General features: G+C 44.4%; 2 protein-coding genes across 2 annotated transcripts in view; one reads left to right on the top strand and one right to left on the bottom strand.

Moving 5' to 3' along the window:
• The window catches only part of pole (polymerase (DNA directed), epsilon), a 28,267-nt gene extending 15,358 nt beyond the window's left edge, over positions 1–12,909 (top strand). The window contains exons 28-47 of the mRNA XM_014160794.3: positions 118–240; positions 328–756; positions 1,101–1,244; positions 1,466–1,606; positions 1,968–2,121; positions 2,389–2,495; positions 2,676–2,852; positions 3,179–3,402; positions 3,648–3,868; positions 4,947–5,151; positions 5,348–5,521; positions 5,812–5,937; positions 6,452–6,584; positions 6,744–6,939; positions 7,084–7,215; positions 7,534–7,727; positions 11,150–11,350; positions 11,728–11,853; positions 12,101–12,190; positions 12,286–12,909. Of these exons, the coding sequence (XP_014016269.1) occupies positions 118–240; positions 328–756; positions 1,101–1,244; positions 1,466–1,606; positions 1,968–2,121; positions 2,389–2,495; positions 2,676–2,852; positions 3,179–3,402; positions 3,648–3,868; positions 4,947–5,151; positions 5,348–5,521; positions 5,812–5,937; positions 6,452–6,584; positions 6,744–6,939; positions 7,084–7,215; positions 7,534–7,727; positions 11,150–11,350; positions 11,728–11,853; positions 12,101–12,190; positions 12,286–12,405 (3,417 nt within the window). The 3' untranslated portion in view covers positions 12,406–12,909. The remainder of the gene's footprint in view (positions 1–117; positions 241–327; positions 757–1,100; positions 1,245–1,465; positions 1,607–1,967; positions 2,122–2,388; positions 2,496–2,675; positions 2,853–3,178; positions 3,403–3,647; positions 3,869–4,946; positions 5,152–5,347; positions 5,522–5,811; positions 5,938–6,451; positions 6,585–6,743; positions 6,940–7,083; positions 7,216–7,533; positions 7,728–11,149; positions 11,351–11,727; positions 11,854–12,100; positions 12,191–12,285) is intronic.
• A 2,643-nt stretch (positions 12,910–15,552) lies between these two features.
• Positions 15,553–20,444, bottom strand: LOC106580269 (P2X purinoceptor 2). Its single transcript, XM_014161090.3, has 12 exons — positions 20,249–20,444; positions 19,366–19,501; positions 18,966–19,037; positions 18,621–18,696; positions 18,401–18,497; positions 18,191–18,271; positions 17,823–17,970; positions 17,360–17,490; positions 16,988–17,078; positions 16,799–16,864; positions 16,600–16,677; positions 15,553–16,151 (listed from the first exon to the last, which is right to left on the bottom strand). Exons 1-12 carry the CDS (start codon positions 20,386–20,388, stop codon positions 16,047–16,049), a joined length of 1,221 nt encoding a protein of 406 aa, XP_014016565.2. The 5' UTR covers positions 20,389–20,444; the 3' UTR covers positions 15,553–16,046.
• Between the last annotated feature and the right edge of the window lie 1,398 nt (positions 20,445–21,842).

The raw sequence follows: 21,842 nt of genomic DNA, 5'->3' as shown, positions 1-21,842 counted from the left end.
GTACCTAGGTGTAACTTCACCCTACTCCTGATCCATGTGCGAGTAGATTCTTTCAGGTTGTACCTGCTCCATGCTCGCTGCTCACCCAATCTGGTCCCGTTGTGATCCGGGCTGTAGGTGAAGAACCCCGTGCCCAGAGTGCGCCACCCGGACTGGCTCCACAAGAAGCTGCTGGAGAAGAACGACATCTACAAGCAGAAGAAGATCAGCGAGCTGTTCACCAGCGAGGGCAAGAGACAGGTACACCCGCCTAGCCAACGGTAGCGGCGACACACACAGAAAGACACACACTCACGCCACTCCCCCTCTCTTGCCTCCCCCTCTCAGGTGGCCCATCATGCCCTGGAGGCAGGGCAGGCGGCTGACATTGAGGACTTTGGGATGCCTGCCCGACCCTTGCAGCCGGCCATACTGATCAGCACGAAGCGCAAGCGGGTGTCGCAAGGAGAGAACAGCCAGGCCGTGGAGTCCCAGGAGACGGAGCTCACCCAGTCCTGGCGGGAGATCCTCGGCCCGCCACCACCCACGGGGGAAACACAGGAGGCGCGCCTGGTGTGGCTGCGCTACCACAAGAAGAAGTGGGAGCTGCAGCTGCGGCAGAGGAAGGAGCGCCGGAAGCGCCGGCGCCTGCAGGACGGCGAGGTCCAGGCCATGGGGGGAGGGGTGATCCGGGACGCGGGTCCCGCCACAGGCCTGGGTAGCTTCCTCCGCCGCACGGCGCGCAGTATCCTGGACATGCCCTGGCAGATCGTACAGGTGGGTTAGGTTGGTCCCAGGGGGTCAAATAATATTTAGTTAGGCCAGTTTCCGGGACACAGATCAAGCCTAGTGTTGAACTAAAAAGCATGCTGCTGCTCAATGAAGAATCTGTTTAAAGTATTTTGTACAGGACTAGGCTTAAACTGTGTCCATATTGACTAAAACTCCAAATACCATTGTTTTGTTTCAGAATAGTTCATGGGAACTGTACAGAGCAAAAGGAAGACGCACTGTATACATCTTGTGAATGCTCCTCTCTGGCCACGCTCCAAAATGCTTAAACCCTGCTGTCTGTGTGTGTGTGACTGGATGTCCTGTCCTCTCCTCTCTCTCTACCCCAGATTGCAGAGACCAGTCACCCTGGGCTGTATAAGCTGTGGGCTGTGATCGGCAGTGACCTGCACTGCATGAAGCTCAACATCCCACGGGTGTTCTACGTCAACCAGAAGGTCCCCAAGCAGGAGGAGGGAACCACATACAGGAAGGTACATGTTAGCCTCATGAGAGACGGGTTGATTAATAGATCGGTGACCACCTCCCTCCGGCTGACTGCTCAAGCCCTCCGTCTACTCTTGAATGACATGCCGTCGGTTGCTTTAAAGCTGGTTGAGGTTATTTTTGGAATGAAAAGCACTATAAAAGTTCAATTTCTCATTGTTAGTGTTATTATTTGATGACTGAGCACTCTGGTTTTTGTTTTGTGCAGGTGAACCGTCTTCTGCCGCGCTCCAACATCGTCTACTACCTGTACCAGTACTCTGTCCCTGAGGACATGTACCAGGAGCACATCAACGAGATCAACGCTGACCTCTCTGCCCCAGACATAGAGGGGGTCTACGAGACACAGGTACCTCCGGGTTAGGATAGGACAAGGTCGTGTTCCTCCTGGATGTGTACAAGAAGCTGTTAGTGGGGTTAAGGGATTGTACTTTATTGCCGAATCCAGTGTTGTGTGTCTTGGTTAGCATGTTAACATTGCATAGTTAGGGAAATATAATCAATGGCTGTATTTTGAGTATTAGTCTCTGTGTGTGTGTGTGTGTGTGTGTGTGTGTGTGTGTGTGTGTGTGTGTGTGTGTGTGTAGTACAAGTTAAAAAAAATAATAATTTAAAAACAAGTAAAAAAAATTAAAGTCCAGGTAGCCCTGCATGTTTTTAATCAGTTTTTATTTTGTTTGGTGCCTAATGAACAACTCTCTTTCCCCCAGGTCCCTCTGCTGTTCCGGGCCCTGGTACAGCTGGGCTGTATGTGCATGGTCAACAAGCAGTTGGTCCGGGACCTGGGCGGCCGGGAGGCTGAGACGTACGACCTGGAGCACCTGGAGATGAGGTCCCTGGCCCAGTTCAGCTACCTGGAGCCTGGTAGGACTAGCTCCCACTGGCACTGCAGATTCCCTTCACTGTTTCTCTACTGTTTCTCAATGTGTCGTCCATATATTTGATATCTATTTGGAATCTTCTTTTACCTGTCTTTTTTTTAAAGTTATTGTGTGACTGACTTGACATTTACTATGATGTAAATCAACCTAAACCTGGCATTCTTCCATTTGGAGCCTAATGAATACGACCCCTTATATGGAACGTGACGACGGGAGCGTTGAATCAGTATCGTTGTGTTGTCTTCCCCAGGGAGCGTCCGACACATCTACCTTTACCACCACAGCCAGGGCCACAAAGCTCTGTTCGGCCTGTTCATCCCCTCACAGCGCAAGGCCAGCATCTTTGTCCTGGACACGGTAAGACCACACCTCATCTACTCTACCCAAAAACCTTACAAATCAGATTTCCCCTTAAAATAGTTGCCCTTGTAATGCTTCATTACACAAATGTGATGCGAGAGTGATTTTTAAGTCATTTCCTAGGAAATTGTTGAAGGAAAAAAAGACATCCAAGTCCCCTTCGTCTTCCTACCTTAGGTTCGCAGTAACCAGATGCCCAACCTGAACACCCTGTATGGGGCAGAGCGTACAGCCCTGCTGGAGAAGACCAGCGAAGAGCTCCTGCCCCCTGAGAAACACACCTTTGAGGTGCGGGCCGAGAATGACGTGAAGGCCATCCACCGAGCCCTGCAGCGCATACTGCTCAACTACAAGGTACCCCCATCCACTGCACCCCTCTCACCTGCATGGTTCTGCCACTATATTGCTCTCTCTGGCTTGTTCTCGGATGTGTTGCTTTGTTTAGGCCTTCTCTCTCTAAAGTTTTCAAACTTGCTATTGAAGGTGTAAGGTTGTATGCTTATCACAGATCAATAGGATAGAGCAGTGTCGTTTTGCAACTGAAAACGTAAATGAGCATTTCTTATTGGACAAGTGCAGGTTGTCCCTCTGTGTTTCAGTCCATTTTTCTTCCGTTTGGTGCATAATGAACACAGCCCTGGTAACACTATTGACCGTTGTCCTTCTCTCGCTGTATTCAGGGGGAGCGCCGCGGGCCCACCCTGATCGCAGTGCAGTCCAACTGGGAGCTGCGGCGGCTGGCAGCGGGCATGCCGGTGCTGGAGGAGTTCCCGGTGGTGCCGGTGCATATGGTGGACGAGATCAGCTACAACGTGCTGGACTGGCAGCGCCACGGTGCCCGCCGCATGGTCCGCCACTACCTCAACCTGGACAGCTGCCTGTCGCAGGCTTTTGACATGGCCAGGTAGGTAACACAGCACTAGACTAGGTCTGTCTGCTGGCTCTGTACACCTAGAACAGTCTAAACCCACAGTACCCTAGTGGGTTTATTTTTTTTTCTCCGTTATATTTGTATATACAAAAAATATATATATATCTTCACACTTTACGTATTTAGTCTGGGGTTTCATTTGTGTAGTATCATTGCAACTTTTATGCTCGTTTTGTGCTACGGTCGCTTACTGTTCCCTCTCCTCCATCCCACCTCAGATACTACCACTTGCCGGTGGGGAACCTGCCCCACGACGTGTCCATCTTTGGTTCTGACCTGTTCCTGGCCAGGCACCTGAGGAAGCACAACCACCTGCTGTGGCTGTCCCCCACCGCCAGGCCTGACCTGGGGGGCAAGGAGGCCGACGACAGCAGGCTGGTGATGGAGGCTGACGACAGGGGCTCCATGGAGATCAACGCTCAGGGCTGCTACTCAACAGGTAGCCAGCCTTACTCATTCACACACACCGTATAAACAAACAGTCAAATCATGATACATTTACACATTATGCTTGATAACAATAAATAAAAAATACATGAATACACAGTTGCTTCCCCTTAGTGAAATAGTTTTTCTTGTGCCAAGTAAGACAACTGAGATGTCTTTGATTCAAGAAAAAATGTCTATTTCATCCATCATATCCAGGGGATGCATGACTTGATATTTTGATGTGCAACATTTTAAAATATGACCCAGAATTATCACATTTCTTTTGGCTCTTTTTATAGATGAATTTGTGCAAACTGGCGTAGGCTACATCAGTCACCACCAGAGGAAGTGGGAATCCAAAACACGTTGCTAGATTGTGCTAATTATGATTTTGTTGCTCGATAGCTATGTCATTAATGAATGTCCTACTCAAACTTTCCAGCTCCTAGGCGTAGCCTGCTTGATGTGTTCACTGCGAATGCCACGCTCCGTGTGCACACCAAAACCGTACTGCTTAGCCAGCTGCCGTTGTAAAGTGGTGCCGTTTGCTCGATATTGAGAGTTGAGAAATAGATGACGCGCACAGAAAGCTGAGACTCTCCCATCTTTAACCAAAATGACAGTAGTTGTAATTGCATTTTGAAAGGTTGCACAACGTCAACGAAGTGGGTGATGGAGTGGCTCACTCACACAGCATCGAGACCGAAGACAGGCAGATACTTTCAGATGTTGTCATAGCAGGAATCCATATAATTCACATTACCGATGACCAAATAATGGTTTTAGAATTATTATTTTTTTTTAATCTGCAGGAACCTTGTGTAGCATAATCACAAAAAAATAACTGACAAATGCAAAATTGTAGAAAGAGATATGAAAAATGATGGCGCCTGTAATTTTTGGGTTTATCATCCCCGCTCTAACACAAACATTATGGACAACACTGACACAGTGAAGTAGCCCCAACCATTTTCTTGTAGTTGGGAATTAATCAGCTGTACATAGCAACCGGTGATGCGGTACATTTAAAACAACTTAATTGGAACAAAAGGAAATACGCTTTTCCGTGTCGTTCTACTGTGTTTCAGTGTGTGTGGAGCTGGACCTGCAGAGTTTGGCTGTGAACACCATCCTGCAGTCGCAGCATGTCAACGACATGGAGGGAGGAGCCAGCCTGGGCGTCAGCTTTGACGTCATCCAGCAGGCCTCGCTGGAGGAAATGATGTCGGGGAACCAGGGAGCCAGTGCCGTGGCCAGCTACGACGAGACCGCCCTCTGCTCCAACACCTTCAGGTGACTGCTTCGTGATAACATGCAACCACTGCCGCCGACACCTCGAAACACCCCAGATCCCTCAAGCGACCCGTTTCGGCTCTAAACTAAACAGGGCTGATTTTTACAAACATTTCCATGCACTGTAGCCCAGCACAGGTTAAAATAATGTACTTTATATCAAGTTTGATTTGATTGGCTGTATGTCTGCGAGCAGGATCCTGAAGAGCATGGTGGTTGGCTGGGTGCGGGAGATCACGCGGTACCACAACGTCTACGCCGACAACCAGGTGATGCACTTCTACCGCTGGCTGCGCTCGCCCAGCTCGCTGCTTTACGACCCGGCGCTGCACCGCACCCTACACAACATGATGAAGAAGGTATTCCTCCAGTAAGTGACACTGCCCAACACACACAACCCTACTTGGCCCTTGGTTGTTTCCGTTGGAGTCAACTGTAGACATTTCAAATGCAGCTTTATCTGGGGGGGAATAAAAGGTTAAACGTGATCAGAATTCTAATTGTTCGTATCGTTTTATGTGATTGGACACAAAACAATTTTACTCTAATTGTATTAATTTATTCTAATTCTAAACGGTCTGTCATGTATTGAAAACGGCCGTTCCTTGAAAGACGGAAGGATCCCTTGATGTAATGGCTGTCTCTGCTCTCCTATCTCAGGCTGGTGGCAGAGTTCAAGCGGCTGGGCTCCACCGTGGTGTACGGGAATTTTAACCGCATCCTCCTTTGCACTAAGAAGCGGAGGATTGACGACGCCATCGGCTACGTGGAGTACATCACCAACAGGTTGGTTAGCTAACCTACCCGTAGGGCAGGCACACAATTGGCCCAGCGTCATCCCTGGTTAGGGGAGGGTTTGGCCGTCATTGTAAAATAAGAATTTTGTTCTTAACTGACTTGCCTAGTTAAGTAAAATGAAGGTTAAATGTACTACAATGCCTCTATACAAGTACTTTTGTCATTTTATAACGTATCAGTATGCTGTCTATCAAAGCCGGAGAAAACAATATTATTGACCTAATCAACAAACGGCGTTCGTAAATCAGTGATGCGTGGTTAGAGAGTGAGTGCAAGCCCTGTTGAGTTTGTTCTTTTAATAAATTCAGAGCTAGATCGCATGGGGTGAAGGTTCGTGTAAATTAGTCGTCACCTTTTTGGATTTCATGCAGCCAAGCATACCGTCAACCTGTGGGATCAAGCACTAACCATAAATTAGTAGGCAAGGTTTTGTTTTATGAGCAATTTTTTTTTTTTTCAACTTGTTCTGACTGAGGATATTTTTTTTTTTAATCTTCCTTAGCATTCACTCGCGGGAAATCTTCCACTCCCTCTCCATCTCTTTCTCCCGCTGCTGGGAGTTCCTTATGTGGATGGATCTGGCCAACTATGGAGGAGTGAAGGGCAAACTGCCCTCCAGCGTCCTGTATGGAGAGGTACCTTCTAGTTCTGATAAATATGTGTATGCGACCAGTACAATTTCATTTGATATTTAACGTGTGTGTGTGTGTGTGTGTGTTTTTTTTCCCTATGTCTCATAACCAATGAAAATATTTGGGGTAGAACTGACACTCACTACCTACATTGGCTTTCAGAACGGGACAGCCCAGAAGAAGGGAAAGGAGGATGGCGAGGAGGGCAGCGAGGACGAGGAGGAAGCTGACGAGGAGGAGGAGGATGGAGCCGGAGAAGTGGATGAGGTGGAGGAGCTGATCGAAAGCAGCTGGAACATCATGCAGTATCTGCCTCAGACCGCCTCCTGTCAGAAATACTTCCTCATGATCATCTCCGGTAGGCCAGCGCATTATCGCAAGCATCATTAGCATAGCACGTGTACAGTGTTTGATCCAGAATGAAGTTGGAGGGGGTCCGTGGGCACAGCTCCCTGATTTCCTGTACTCGTTTGTCCTTTACCATGTCTCTGTTTCCTCTCAGCCTATATTGCTGCCATCTACCACAGCATGCGGGAGGAGCTAAGACGCAACGCCCCGGGAGCCACGCCCATTAAGAGGCGGGGCGGAAGCCAGACTTCCCAGCAAGCAGCCGGAGATTCCACAGCACTTCCCGGTAAGTAACGAGAGAACGGTACCACAACCGTACACAGCCATAAACAAAGTTATTTTGGTGTGAAAACAGAGGAGTGACCACCACAGGTCTCTAAGGTGATCTGGTTTGTGTCTAATCTCCAAATAGCGTTTAGATTGCTGTCCACCACTTACTTCCTGTGACTACTAGATAGCTACATTGTTCAATAGTCTCCCCTACCTGGCCTACACTGGAAAACCCAGCAATACCTGATTATTAGCCAGCTATAACCTTCAATAGTTTCCCCCCATATCCAGTCTAGCAGTCTACAGATGAAAATAAGCCGTCTCTCCTTCACAGGTATGATCTCCTTCTCTCAAGAGTATGTGTCCAGCGAGCTGACCCAGAACTTCTTCACCATCACCCAGAAGATCCAAAAGAAGGTGACGGGCACCCGGAGCGTGACCCAGCCCTCGGAAATGTTCCCTGTCCTGCCTGGCTCCCACCTGCCTCTCAGCAACCCAGCTCTGGAATTCATCAAATACGTCTGCCAGGTCAGTGACTGGGAACCAGGGTCATATTTATTAGTGCACACCGTAGCAAAGCATTTTTGCAACAGAGAAAGTTTTGCAATGAAAAATTTGAATTTCTTATTGGGTAAGTCCACCAAAAACTCTGAAATCTTCATCCCTAACTACAACGTTTTCAGACAAGATAGAACGACCAAAGGGGGCGGTGTTGCAATCTACTGCAGAGATAGCCTGCAGAGTTCTGTCCTGCTATCCAGGTCTGTACCCAAACAATTTGAACTTCTACTTTTAAAAATCCACCTCTCCAAAAACAAGTCTCTCACCGTTGCCGCCTGCTATAGACCCCCCTCGGCCCCTAGTTGTGCTCTGGACACCATATGTGAACTGATTGCCCCCCATCTATCTTCAGAGCTCGTGTTACTAGGTGACCTAAACTGGGACATGCTTAACACCCCAGCCATCCTACAATCCAAGCTTGATGCCCTCAATCTCACACAAATTATTAATGAACCCACCAGGTACAACCCCAAAGCCGCAAACACTGGCACCCTCATAGATATCATCCTAACCAACGTGCCCTCTAAATACACCTCTGCTGTTTTCAACCAAGATCTGAGCGATCACTGCCTCATTGCCTGCACCCGTAATGGGTCAGCGGTCAAACGACCTCCACTCATCACTGTCAAACGCTCCCTGAAACATTTCAACGAGCAAGCCTTTCTAATCGACCTGGCCCTGGTATCCTGGAAGGATATTGACCTCATCCCGTCAGTAGAGGATGCCTGGTTATTTTTTTTAAATGCCTTCCTCTCCATCTTAAATAAGCATGCCCCTTTCAAGAAATTTAGAACCAGGAACAGATATAGCCCTTGGTTCTCCCCAGACCTGACTGCCCTTAACCAACACAAAAATATCCTGTGGCGTTCTGCATTAGCATCGAACTGCCCCCGCGATATGCAACTTTTTAGGGAAGTTAGAAACCAATACACACAGGCAGTTAGAAACGCCAAGGCTAGCTTTTTCAAACAGAAATTCGCTTCGTGGTACTCCAACTCTAAAAAGTTCTGTGACATTGTAAAGTCCATGGAGAATAAGAACACCTCCTCCCAACTGCACACTGCACTGAGGATAGGAAACTCTGTCACCACCGATAAGCCCACTATAATTGAGAATTTCAACAAGCATTTTTCTACGGCTGGCCATGCTTTCCACCTAACTACCCCTACTGCATTCAACAGCACTGCACCCCCCACAGCTACTCGCCCAAGCCTCCCCCATTTCTCCTTCTCCCAAATCCATTCAGCTGATGTTCTGAAAGAGCTGCAAAATCTGGACCCCTACAAATCAGCTGGGCGTGACAATCTGGACCCTTTCTTTCTAAAATTATCTGCCGAAATTATTGCAACCCCTATTACTAGCCTGTTCAACCTCTCTTTCGTGTCGTCTGAGATCCCCATAGTTTGGAAAGCAGCTGCTGTCATCCCCCTCTTCAAAGGAGGTGACACTCTTGACCCAAATTGCTACAGACCTATATCCATCCTACCCTGCCTTTCTAAGGTCTTCGAAAGCCAAGTTAACAAACAGATTACCGACCATTTCGAATCCCACCGCACCCTCTCCGCTATGCAATCTGGTTTCAGAGCTGGTCATGGGTGCACCTCAGCCACGCTCAAGGTCCTAAACGACATCGTAACCGCCATCGATAAGAAACAATATTGTGCTGCCGTATTCATTGACCTGGCCAAAGCTTTTGACTCTGTTAATCACCACATCCTCATCGGCAGACTCAGTAGCCTTGGTTTCTCAAACGATTGCGTCGCCTGGTTCACCAACTACTTCTCTGACAGAGTTCAGTGTGTCAAATCGGAGGGCCTACTGTCTGGACCTCTGGCAGTCTCTATGGGGGTACCACAGGGTTCAATTCTTGGGCCAACTCTTTTCTCTGTATACATAAATGATGTCGCTCTTGCTGCTGGTGAATCTCTGATCCACCTCTACGCAGACGACACCATTCTGTACACTTCTGGCCCTTCTTTGGACACTGTGTTAACAACCCTCCAGACGAGCTTCAATGCCATTCAACTCTCCTTCCGTGGTCTCCAACTGCTCCTAAACACAAGTAAAACTAAATGCATGCTCTTCAACCGATCGCTGCCTGCACCTGCCCGCCTGTCCAGCATCACTTCTCTGGACGGTTCTAACTTAGAATTTGTGGACAACTACAAATACCTAGGTGTCTGGCTAGACTGTAAACTCTCCTTCCAGACTCACATCAATCATCTCCAATCCAAAGTGAAATCTCGAATCGGCTTCCTATTTCGCAACAAAGCATCCTTCACTCATGCTGCCAAACATACCCTCGTAAAACTGACCATCCTACCAATCCTCGACTTCGGCGATGTCATTTACAAAATAGCTTCCAATACCCTACTCAACAAGCTGGATGCAGTCTATCACAGTGCCATCCGTTTTGTCACCAAAGCCCCATATACTACCCACCACTGCGACCTGTACGCTCTCGTTGGCTGGCCTTCGCTTCATAATCGTCGCCAAACACATTGGCTCCAGGTCATCTACAAGACCCTGCTAGGTAAAGTCCCCCCTTATCTCCGCTCACTGGTCACCATAGCAGCACCCACCTGTAGCACGCGCTCCAGCAGGTATATCTCTCTGGTCACCCCTAAAGCCAACTCCTCCTTTGGTCGTCTCTCCTTCCAGTTCTCTGCTGCCAATGACTGGAACGAACTACAAAAATCTCTGAAACTGGAAACACTTATCTCCCTCACTAGCTTTAAGCACCAGCTGTCAGAGCAGCTCACAGATCACTGCATCTGTACATAGCCCATCTATAATTTAGCCCAAACTACTTCCTCTTCCCCTACTGTATTTATTTATTTTATTTATTTTGCTCCTTTGCACCATATTATTTATATTTTATCTCTGAACTTTCTTCAAACTACAAATCTACCATTCCAGTGTTTTTCTTGCTATACTTTATTTACTTTGCCACCATGGCATTTTTTTGCCTTTACCTCCCTTATCTCACATCATTTGCTCACATTGTATATAATCTTATTTTATTTTTGTATTTTTTTCTACTGCATCATTGATTGTATGTTGTTTTACTCCATGTGTAACTCTGTGTTTTTGTATGTTGTCGAACTGCTTTGCTTTATCTTGGCCAGGTCGCAATTGTAAATGAGAACTTGTTCTCAACTTGCCTACCTGGTTAAATAAAGGTGAAATAAATAAATAAAATAAAAAAAGTTCAGGTAGTCCTCCCAGTTTCAGCCCGTTTGCTTCCGTTTTGTGCCTAGTGAATACACGCCAGAGTCGTATTCATTAGTGCATACCATTTCAAAACATTTTGCAACGGAAAACAAAATTTGCATTTCAGTTCTGTTTTCTTCCGTTTGGTGCCTAATGAACACAACCTTCCCCTGTAGGTCCTCTCCCTGGATGCCAACATAGTGAACCAGGTGAACAAGCTGAAGAGGGACCTGCTGCGTCTGGTAGACGTGGGTGAGTTCTCGGAGGAAGCCCAGTTCCGCGACCCCTGCAACTCTTACATCCTGCCCGAGGTCATCTGCCACCACTGCAACTTCTGCCGCGACCTCGACCTTTGCAAGGACCCCTCGGTGGCACAGGTCAGTGCCCCCCCCTACAGCTCATTCAGTCCATTGGAATGATGAAGTGCTTTTTACAGATGCTCAAAGTAGAGGTCGACCGATTTTATGATTTTTAAACTCCGATTTATTGGAGGACCAAAAAAAAGCCGGCACCGATTAATCGGCCGAGTTGTTGTTGTTGTTATTATTTATTTATTTATTTATTTTAATTATTATTATTTTATCATATGTAATAATGACAATTACAACAATACTGATTGAACACGTTTATTTTAATATAATACATAAATAAAATAAATTTAGTCTCAAATAATGAAATATGTTCAATTTGGTTTAAAGTGTGTGTGTGTGCTCCTTCGTGTTCACTATGTAAATCATCTGTTCTGTGCTCACAGGACGGCTCTGTTTTGCCCCAGTGGTTCTGCTCCAACTGCCAGACCCAGTATGAGACTGAGTCCATTGAGATGGCCCTGGTGGAGGCCTTGCAGAAGAAACTGATGAGCTACACTCTGCAGGACCTGGTGAGGAAACAACCCACACCTTCACATCTGACACATCCTTTGGGATTCATATGACCTGGGTCGTGTTCATTAAGGAAAGCGACAGAAAATGTTTTCAAAAGGAGAGGTCCAGGTAGTCCCTGCCTGTTTCTTCAGTTTGGCGCTTAATGAACACATCCCAGGTTCACTACTCAGTAACTACTGTTTTCAGGAATTGTGATCGTGTCTCACTGTGAAGTCCTAAAACGTGCCTTGTGTTCCATTGCAGGCTTGTGCCAAGTGTAAAGGAGTGAAGGAGGCCAACATGCCTCTTTACTGCACTTGTGCAGGAGACTTTGAACTCACCTTCCCCACCAAGGTTCGTGCTCCTCCAACCCATGTGTCCCTAGCCGTTATAAGATTTATGAAACGTGTTTCTCGGATTTGTAAAGGTCTCCTCTTCTCCATCCACAGAGTTTCTCAGAGCAGATCAAAGTGTTCCGGAACATCGCCGCACACTACAACATGAACTTCCTGGAAGAGACCATTGACTGGCTACTGGTCATGAGTCCACAAATAAACCAGTCTAGATGATGAGCCACAATCTGAGTCGTCTGTGAGCTTAACTGGCTTTTGTGGCTGTATCTGGAGATCCTGTCAGTTACCAGGGTTGTGTTCATTAAAGCACACTGCAGGCTTTTTCTTATTGGACAAATTCACCCAGATGTCACTCGTGGAATGTTCACTGCTGGCGATATTTAAATGCAGAATGGGTTGAATGGACAGAATGGGAATATTGCTCACTTTGAGACAAACTAGCTTTGATGTGACAATAAATTATGGTAATGCATCTTTATTCCTTTATGCTTTTCTATACTGTAGCTGTAAAAACAACATAAACGTACATTTCTTGACCACCCAAGTACTGGAAATGTAAATGAGTTGTCAATCAGCTTTCCAGTCTCCATACGAAATTGTAGATATGGTGTTTTGACTTTGTATAGGAATGCTTATTGATGAGAAAAAATTATCGGCCTCTGGTCAAGTGTTTCATCTTGTCTTAATATTTTTGTCAATAAATATTTTTTTTGTAATGAGTACACAATGGACAGTTTCTTTCAATGCACATTTTCTGAAGGCAAAGTTTGTGAGGAATCCTCTATCAGTCCCGTTTATCAGTTTCTGTTTACATGGACACATCTGAAATCAGGCTACCTGATGACGCTGATAAATGCAGAAAATCGGCACTCAAAATAAACCTCATACCACAGCGAACATGGTATCTTTTGGGAAGCATATTTTATTCTTAGTTCGGGCAAAGTTTGTGAACTAGTTCGTATACATTCAGTTGTTCCGAACTCACTTCACTCACAGTAAATAGGGAGGCTAGCTCGTCCGGTGCTGGCATATGCGCAGATTATATATACCACTGGAACGCCGATTTTTAAGGTGATTACATGTCCTAATTATTCAAAAGATTGCACAGAAAACCAGGTGTTATAATCGGCGTATGTTTATTTGATTTTGACCTTACGCCGATTTAAAATAAACAGTAAGGTGTTGACATGTCTATTGCATAATCTGCCTACTGCAATAATCTGTTCAATATCGAATTATTTGGGCGCAATTAAACACTAATTGAGTGCTGCTGCCCAGATTTGGAAACCCCATCAGTCCTAAACAACATGGTGACTCTCCTTCCTCTGTAATTGGATGCTAATGTGGCTCAGAGGAATAGTCTGAGTTTTTATTTAATGGAGATTAAAATAGAATTATGTGGGGTGGACACAGGGATTGAACCCTAGTCTTCAGGGTCATAGACAATTAGGGGAGATACATTTAGATTTGAGTTTCAGTGTAACTAGAACACAGAAGGCTATCGGAGCCTGCTGCTCCAATACCAACGGTTTATCATGACTATACTGCTGATATTGTGAGGATGATATGCCTGGAATTGAAATGACAGTTTAGTGCAGAAGTGCTTGGCTTTAGCGTTTGTTGATTTAGCCTATCTGGAGTGAGGATGATGAGGAAGAGTGCACATTCATCCCTGGCTCCCTTTGTTGTCATCTGTAAAGAAAACATCTACTGGTTATGGCATATCCCAGTCTTGATCAAAATTATGTTAACCCATCTACCTCCATCACGATAACCTCATTGTTCCAGAGAACTCACTTTGCTGCTTACAGATGGGCCTCTCTCTCAGACCAGTAATCTAATTGCACATCTAGACTGGAGCTGAGTCTCACAATTAGATTGGTTGCATTGGGTTGGTTCCCTGCCGACCGACAGTTCGTTTTAAACGATGGAGTGAAGTACGGAGCTCAAGATATTTACAATTTCACTTTTTACGCTTTGTTTTCCTATGACATGCTGCAAGCGAAAAAAATGCCAATGCAATTGAATGGAGAAGGGTATCTACTTTGAATGTTCCAAAATGAAATAAATATAGAACTCTTTATTAAAACAGCATTAATAGCATTGCCTTGATTTTTCTTGTTGCGTCCATGATATCTGACTTTGTGTGTTCGTATCACCTAGTTCCAAAGTGTCATTGTGGCTGTCAACAGCAATCCATCTACTGCGTAAGACACTGGTCCATTAGACCTCAGACGTCAGTCCTTTTCACTATCGATGTTTCTATTACTCTCGACGAGTCCAGATGGATGTCCCACAATCTTGTTATAGAAACCATTTTGTGGGAAATGTAATCATTATTTGATTACTCTCTCTGAGTGTAGCTCTCCTCTTGGACCTGTGTGCCTTTTTATTCCCGTATATGCTCAGCATCAGTAATCTACATGAACACTGAAGGAGGCAATATGAGTCCCAGAGAATATTGTCTCCCTGAATATAGTATACTGTGTTTTGCATAGTCATCTTTTTTGATTGATCCAATTATTAAAAGTCATGATTAATTGCATCATTTACCTGGAGCTAACGCTGCAGACAGCACTGCTGGGTTATTTGAAAAGTCATAGACAATCGATCAATATTATAATAACACTTTTAGCAATAATGTTTGTCTTTAATTTACAATCTGTAGAAACTATGAGAATAGAAAGGTTCAGAACCTTTGTGAAGCATCACAGTACAGTTGAAAAATATATGGCAAATAGAAACCCAATATGGATGGTGTTAATTAAGAGAGAGATGGGAGGAGTTGAATGGAGCTGAAGAGTGGGACTAATAAGAACAAATAACTAATGTAAAATATGCTGTGTCTGTAAAATGTATATAGGTTCAGAACTTTTGTGAAATAACAGTTAAAAATGTATGGCAAATCAAAAATCAAACTGGATGGACACCAGAAATAGATAAGAGAGGTGCAGGTTAGTGGAAGGCCAGGACTAAAAACAAACAAATATAACTATTGTAAAATAGATTGTGTCCGTAAAAGGTATACAGTATGTATAAGTTGGAAGTAGAAGCCTAAGTGTTCTTGTTTATTAGTTTACTCCAATTAGGGGAGGGGTGGTAAGTTTTGTGGGAAATAATAAAGGATAATGTATTTAAAAAAGATGTGTCTATGTATCTATATATATGTATGTGTATGTATATGTGTGTGTGTGTGTGTGTGTGTGTGTGGTGTGTGTGTGTGGTGTGTGTGTATATATATATATATATACTAAAATGGTCAGCCTTTTGAAATGCATAGTTCTGTGTTTTCAAACCAGAAAAATCATGTTTTCTTTATTCCTTCCAATCTGACATGTAAATGATTGACTGGCAAAGATCACATTACCAGTTGGTTAGACATTTATTGTTATGTTAGCATATATAGATTACAGTATACAGTTATTGACCTGGTTCGGGTTAGACTGTGGAAAGAGGGTTCTCAGTAAAAATGTACTCCAACATGTTTAGCTGATTGCTATTTGGTTTATTTTTCTTGTGTTCAATTCAAACAATTTGCAATCATTTGAGATTGGGTATAACAGTATAATTTCAGTCCCTGTCAATTGGACATGGAATTTATTGGTGTATAATTCAATTCCTGAACCAACAGGAATTGACATGGAATTGACACTAACCCATCACGTCTTGGCTGTCTTTCAGTTAAATTCCGCAGAGACGGAATTGGTTGACCCATCAGAGGCCTCTCTGCGGACGTCTGAGACCGATTGGGTGAAAGGCCGTCCTGTCTGTCTGTCTGTCTGTCCGTCCAACAGTCAGGTGTCTGAGGAATAGCATCCTCCATGCATGTGGCCAAAGAGCACTGTAGCGGCAGGACATCACAGGGCCACTCCCTCTGACAGGTCTGAGTGGTTGGAGCCATAGCTGATGGTGAATTCTGTGGGAACTGTGAGGAGCTGGCTGGGGCTGGGCACTTTACTGTCCTGAAGAAATATACAGTCAGAATAGCATAACATTACTTTAGACCAGGGTTTCCCAAACTCGGTCCTGGGGGCCCATCCTGGGTGCACGTTTTGGTTTTTGCCCTAGCACTACACCATTCAAATAATCAAAGCTTGATGATGAGTTGGTTATTTGAATCAGCTGTGTAGTGCTAGGGAAAAAAACAAAACGTGCACCCAGGATGGGCCCCCAGGACCGAATTCAGGAAACTCTGCTAGAACAATGCTAACACACAGGTAGGGACTACGGCTGAACTATTACAATATTATATGAATACTTTTACACAATACACATACTTTTACACACTACTATATTCTTTGGGAACTACATTACCTAACTGGGTGTGCAATGATAAGTGCTACAGCAGAAAATGGTTAACAAAAGAAAATATGATCGTGAATGTATGGAATCAAATTGTTATTTTCTTACGTCATCAAACTTTCTGTCACTGTAGATGTCGTTCTTGTCAATGAAAGTGAGCATGATCCAGTCACAGATAATGGAACACTGGAATGAATAAAAGTAATATATCAATGAATAACTAGGAGATGACACAACCATTTAAGGGAAACTGGTACAAACAGACTACATCAACACATACCACGACAGTGCTGAGAATCAAACTCACTATTCCAACAGATGTCATGGCTGTCACTGTGTTGATGATAGTTGGGATGATGCTGAATCGTCCAGCCTGGAGAGGAATTATTGCAGAAAATGAGATTGACAGAGTCCGTATCGCTTTATGTCACTGAGTAATCGTTCTTAACAACTGGTTATTGGGTAATTGAAGGATGTTGAAGGAGGAACTTCTTACATGTCCATGAACTATGACGTCCAGACGAATCCCGAAGGCCTTGATAAGTGTCCGGAACTCTTCTCCGTCCTTACTGTAATACTTGGCAAACCTACACCATATTATAAGTCAAGACCTGTATGCCTCTTCATAACCAAGTTACAGCAGAGATAGTCTTAAATGTTACAGCAGGTCATGTCAATGAGAAGGCAATAGTAAAGACATGATCGTATGCACTGGGCACCAAACCGAAGAAACCGGACTAAAACAGAGAGAAACCAACCTGACGAATAAGAAACACACGTTTCCTGGTTTATGTTGCGAAACATTTTGCTATAGTGTGCACTAATGAATACGACCCAGGCGTTCACAAGATGCTCTGAAGAGGCTCACCTGAAGTTGTAGCCAGAGCTGGGCAGGTTCTTCCGAAGATCCAGGCGACGGAAGGAGTACGTGGGGGTACACTCTGAGGGGTCCAGATCAAGGTCACACTTCCAGTTGATGAACACTCCAATCACTCCCCCCTGACAGGACACAATTGATGAGCTATCTAACTGAACCATTATTGCTGCTCTATCCAACACATCTTCTCGTTCCTCCTTAATGTGGATTGTTTCTATTTGTTTTGATTGCCATTATCTATTTAGCTACTTATTTCCATGAGCTATGAACACCGTCTGATTTTGAAACATCACACACACACACACACACACATTGTCAGAGACGTTAGACCTAGATCATGTGTTCTGTCGTTCATGTGAGCCCCGAATAACAAGGGTTCTCTATGCTTAATATGATTTGTAAAATGGGATATACAGTGTCACTGTCTGGATGTAGATTGCGGGTGTAAACGTACAGTCCTGCAGAGCTCGCTGAACTTCTCCCTGGCCTGTTCTGCGATGTAGCCCAGCCGGAAGATGGGGCAGTAGGGGTGTTTCTTCTCATTGTAATGACACTTATTCAGATATTTCTGCCCATTTCGTTTGTTTGGTTTGATGTTTCCTCTGCGAAAGAGATAAGAGAGAATTGCTTGCAGAAACAGTTGAGGCTGCATATTAACAGGGAAACAGTTCCCTTTACCCTTTACTGCTGTGTGTGTGTGTGTGTGTGTGTGTGTGTGTGTGTGTGTGTGTGTGTGTGTGTGTGTGTGTGTGTGTGTGTGTGTGTGTGTGTGTGTGTGTGTGTGTGTGTGTGTGTGTGTTGGTGAGGGGGTTCATACTATACCTCAGCACTTTAAATTTGGGGAAATGGATGGCATTCTTGATGTAAACAGTGAAATTGATGGCCTCTGCCAATGCCGGCTCCCTGAAGGACACAACAGCAGATTTCTCTTTATTTTATTATTTTACAAGTGACATATTCCAGACGAGGGAGACAGTCGTTTTGTTTGTGACTGCCTACTATCTAAAATGTCATATTGATATTGACCCTCACCATATTGCGGCATAGTCCTCAATAGGACACCAGGTCTGAATCTCACAGGTCTTGAAGGTCTGGTTGTAGTAGGGAACACAGCGCCCAGTTCTCTGTCCTACAGGAAACACATCAGACTGAATGCATTAGCTGGACCATCTACTGACAGACAGATTCATAGAACTGGCTTAGTGGGACTTTTCACTTAGTTCCCTCTTTTTCCCTCTTTTTCAGTCCGTACCATTGCCATCAAAGTTCACTTCCCCTGAGATGCAGTCAGCATCCTTTGAGCAGTTGGCACGGGGAACGGTGAAATGCTAAGAAAAGAGGAAAGTATCATTGTTTAGACATTATCAGCTTTTCCCAGCTGTCCTGCTGTGGGGTGGTAGTGATACTGATACATCTTTATCACATTATCTTTTCCAGGAGACAGTGCGAGTTGCAACAGTAGAGTATGGAGCAAGGCACACAACTTAATATAAAGCCCTAGAATTGATCAATGTAAAATGACTGCAGTATTTTAATTGAGTTGTTTTCTTGGTTTCAGGAGAACACATGAGTGTCGGGAATGGTTGAGACCTCTCACCTCAGCACACGTGCCTTGCCTCTGGTTGTGTGTGACCTCTCGTCTCAGTATTGTGCTGATCACGTCACCGCCCTAGAGGTGAAATGCCACAGAGAAGAAAGTACAGTACAGTATATGATGGTGACTAATCACATAGGCTACATGTAGAAAACATACAGTATAGCTACATATTGCATCATCTTTTTGACATCTATTTTACCTATGATCCTTGCTTTATGATTAGAGCCAACGTGCGTGTTCACGATCGACTACATTGCAGTCGGTGACTGCAGACGTACTGATCTACAAATCATCTTGTTTCCTAAAGGACTCATTATTATTTGTAAATCAGTCCGTTTTCTTAATCAGTGATCATGCGACTGAGCAAAATGTACTGTACCAGTCAAAAGTTTGGGCTCACCTCTGAGGGTCGGACGTATTCCACCATGTCCAGGATGTGGTCCCCTTGCAGTGCTGTGCCTTTCATCTTAGTGTAGACTGAGCTCTCTGGCCTCGTCTCACTGTCCTGATAGGCTTTCTGACTGATAAAGACATACCTGTAGAAGGGTGATATGACAGCCACAGATTAACTTCTGTTCTGTGGACAAATTCAGTCTTTCCAAGTGATTTTAATTGTACTTTAATGCATGCCCACACTTTTGGGCTTTATGATATACTGATGACTTTGAGGCAGACTTAAAAATGTGAAACTTGATTTAAAATGTTTGAAAAAACGGAATATTATGTTTATGGGTAGACAGACACAAATCTCCTTCAAAAGGACCATTAGGAAAACGAAAATCGATTAAAATTGGCCTATTTGGATCACATTACACAATGAAGGCCAGTGAGACTACAGCTGTCCGTCTTGACCACAGCAATCGTTATGTGCTTACCATCAATTATGCTGTCTATTTGTTTTGCGATTTAATTGCGAGTGAAAGGTATTTCCTCACCACAAAGTGGCTATTCTCAGCAAATTATTCATTTCACATCACAGTGTTATGGGTAGTATAGCTATTGAAAGCAAAAAATATGGGTCCACTGACAGAACATTTGATCTGAGCATAAAAGTCAACCAATGTTTTTTGTTTAAGTTATCATTCTTTACTTCTTATGCTTTCCAAAACCAGACTTAACATTGCCTTGTTAAGCACAGTATCTGCAATATCCAAGGCAGGTCATAGATAATGCAGCATAAATACTCAATCACAACAACAAAAAACAGGATAGTTACACACCAAGACAAAACTATTTAAAATTGTATATTTGTATGCATGCATAAACAGGAGGCCAATACTTACCAGATGAAATAGGTGATCACAAGAAACTGAACCCCCCTATATATGACTCCAAGTTTTTTGTTTTTAACCACCATTACCTTCGGGGTCTCATAGTCCCAGAAACCAAGAAAATAATCCTTAATAAACTCAAGCAGTCCCATTATGATTTCTGAGTTTATCAGCTGTCTGTTCAGATGTGAGGTCCTGAGTGACTTGTTCCCAGATACTTCCAAGTTTATGCAATGAGTCAGAGTCAGAGTCAGTCTCACTCTCTCTCTCTCTCTCTCTCTCTCTCTCTCTCTCTCTCTCGCTCCCTCTCTCTCTCTCTCTCTCCCTCTCTCTCTCTCTCTCTCTCTCTCTCTCTGCCTCACCCCCTGTAGTACTGTTCTCAATAATACATAGCATAAAATTGATTAGGATGCACAGTTTTATTCCTGATGGTTTATTTATGTGTGTATGTGTGTGTGCGTGTGTGTGTGCGTGTGCGTGTGGGTACAGTACCAGTCAAAAGTTTGGACACACCAACTCATTCAAGGGTTTTTCTTTATTTTGACTATTTTCTACATTGTAGAATAATAGTGAAGACATCAAAAGTATTAAATAACACATATGGAATCATGTAGTAACCAACAGAAAATAGATTTGACATTTTAGATTGTTCAAATAGCCACACTTTGCCTTGATGACAGCTTTGCACACTCTTGGCATTCTCTCAACCAGCTTCACCTGGAATGCTTTTCCAACAGTCTTGAAGGAGTTCCCACATATGCTGAGCACTTGTTGGCTGCTTTTCCTTCACTCTGCAGTCCAACTCATCCCAAACCATCTCAATTGGGTTGAGGTTGGGTGATTGTGGAGGCCAGGTCATCTGATGCAACACTCCATCACTCTCTTTCTTGGACAAATAGCCCTTACACAGCCTGGAGGTGTGTTGGGTCATCGTCCTCTTGAAAAACAAATGATAGTCCCACTAAGAGCAAACCAGATGGGATGGCGTATCGCTGCAGAATGCTGTGGTAGCCATGCTGGTTACGTGTGCCTTGAATTCTAAATACATCACTGACAGTATCACCAGCAAAACACCCCACACCATCGCACCTCCTCCTCCATGGGAACCACACATGCGGAGATCATCCGTTCACCTACTCTGCATCTCAAAAAGACACAGCGGTTGGAACCAAATGTTTTATATTTGGACTCATCAGACCAAAGAACAGATTTCCACTGATCTAATGTCCATTGCTTTTGTTTCTTGGCCCAAGCAAGTCTCTTCCTATTATAGGTGTCCTTCAGTATTGGTTTCTTTGCAGCAATTCGACAATGAAGGCCTGATTCACACAGTCTCCTCTGAACAGTTGATGTTGAGATGTGTCTGTTACTTGAACTCTGTGAAGCATTTATTTAGGCTGCAATTTCTGAGGCTGGTAACACTAATGAACTTATCCTCTGGGTCTTCCTTTCCTGTGGCGGTCCTCATGAGAGCCAGTTTCATCATAGCGCTTGATGGTTTTTGCGACTGCACTTGAAGAAAAGTTCTTGAAATGTTCCGTATTGACTGACCTTCATGTCTTAAAGTAATGATGGACTGTCATTTCTCTTTGCTTATTTGAGCTGT

The sequence above is a fragment of the Salmo salar genome, chromosome 20 (genome assembly GCF_965601325.2).
Source record: "Salmo salar chromosome 20, fSalSal1, whole genome shotgun sequence".
NCBI lineage: Eukaryota > Metazoa > Chordata > Actinopteri > Salmoniformes > Salmonidae > Salmo > Salmo salar.
The sequence above is the reverse complement of the archived record's forward strand: the minus strand, read 5'-3'. Positions and strand labels throughout refer to the sequence as shown.

What these genes read in the sequence shown, in the direction of transcription:
- LOC106580269 (XM_014161090.3), bottom strand. Translation starts at nt 20,388, where the DNA reads ATGGGACTGCTTGAGTTTATTAAGGATTATTTTCTTGGTTTCTGGGAC. An exon ending in AGTGAACTTTGATGGCAATG is followed by an intron (nt 18,498 to 18,620) that starts GTACGGACTGAA and finishes TGTTTCCTGTAG; the next exon opens with GACAGAGAACTGGGCGCTGT. An exon ending in TCAGCGAGCTCTGCAGGACT is followed by an intron (nt 17,491 to 17,822) that starts GTACGTTTACAC and finishes GTGTCCTGTCAG; the next exon opens with GGGGGAGTGATTGGAGTGTT.